This window comes from Loa loa, assembly GCF_000183805.2.
Source record: "Loa loa unplaced genomic scaffold supercont3.2960, whole genome shotgun sequence".
Classification (NCBI taxonomy): Eukaryota; Metazoa; Nematoda; class Chromadorea; order Rhabditida; family Onchocercidae; genus Loa; species Loa loa.
In genome coordinates, this window is record NW_018111138.1 from 1 (window position 1) to 1162 (window position 1162).

The 1162-nt window shown below is 37.8% G+C and overlaps 1 protein-coding gene across 1 annotated transcript; it reads right to left on the minus strand.

Moving 5' to 3' along the window:
• Nucleotides 1-535: 535 nt before the first annotated feature.
• Nucleotides 536-1156, minus strand: LOAG_19198 (hypothetical protein; the record flags this gene model as incomplete). The annotated part of the gene is made up of 1 exon (XM_020451851.1): nucleotides 536-1156. A coding segment is annotated over one exon (621 nt), but the record flags the coding sequence as incomplete, so codon positions are not given.
• Nucleotides 1157-1162: the final 6 nt, after the last annotated feature.

A 1162-nucleotide genomic window follows, 5' to 3' on the forward strand; every position in this document is an offset into this window, starting at 1 on the left:
AACTTTGTAATGGAACTGTGAGTTGACAAACGAAATGGATGGATAATCCCATGAAATGATAAGAGACTTCAAGTGTTTTGATTAAGAAAAGCCTTTTTCGTCGCAAAAAATATACTTCCATTTTATTATATATCATTTCATCAGCAATTTAATAATAGTGACACATAATTGGAAGTTATCCATGCATGGAATGTAAGTTGTTTGCTTGTCATATATGCATTAATAACGAAAAGGCTTTTTAGTAAGATGCAAGTACACACAAGTAGAAAAGGAGGATTTTATTCACTAAGATAAGAGAAATAATTAAGAAATCATAAAGGAACAATACTAATATGCATATAAGGCAATAGAATGATTAAGAAAAGCAACAATACAATAAGGAAAACTGAATTTAACTTATAGAAAATACAACAAAATAGGAATGAGTAATTTCGGTTTAAAATGCGTCTATCATTTCATTCAAGACGCAATTCACCATGTGTTTTTCCCAATTAGATTCCGTCAGAAAAGCCTTGCTGCATACGGGGCAGTTGAATCAGCGCCTATCATTGTCATGAATCTTCATGTGACGTTTCATGTTATGTAATAGCGAGAATGCTTTATTGCACACAGAACAAGCGTGCGGTTTTTCATTAGTGTGAGTCCTCGAATGCCTAAGCTGACTCGATGAATCGGCGAAATTCATCCCACATTCCGAACAACTGTGCGGTATCTCACCGCTATGAATCCTCCTCATATGTTTATGCAAACTCCCTTTCTGGGTGAAATTCATCCCACAATTCGAACAATTGTACGGTTTCTCACCGGTATGAATCCTCATATGTTTATTCAAATTCGCTTTATCGGTGAAATTCCTCGTGCATTCCGGACAAGAAAACGACTTCTCACCGGTATGAGCCCTCATATGTTTATGCAAATTCCCTTTCTGGGTGAAATTCATCCCACACTTTGAACAATTGTACGGTTTCTCACCGGTATGAATCATCATATGCTTAAGCAAACTCCCTTTCTCGGTGAAATTCCTCGTGCATTCCGGACAAGAAAACGGCTTCTCATCGGTATGAGTACTCATATGCCTACGTAAATCCGATGGCGCAGTGAACCTCTTCGGGCATGTTTCGCATTTGAACCGCTTTTCACCTGCATGAGTTGAACGCTCAGG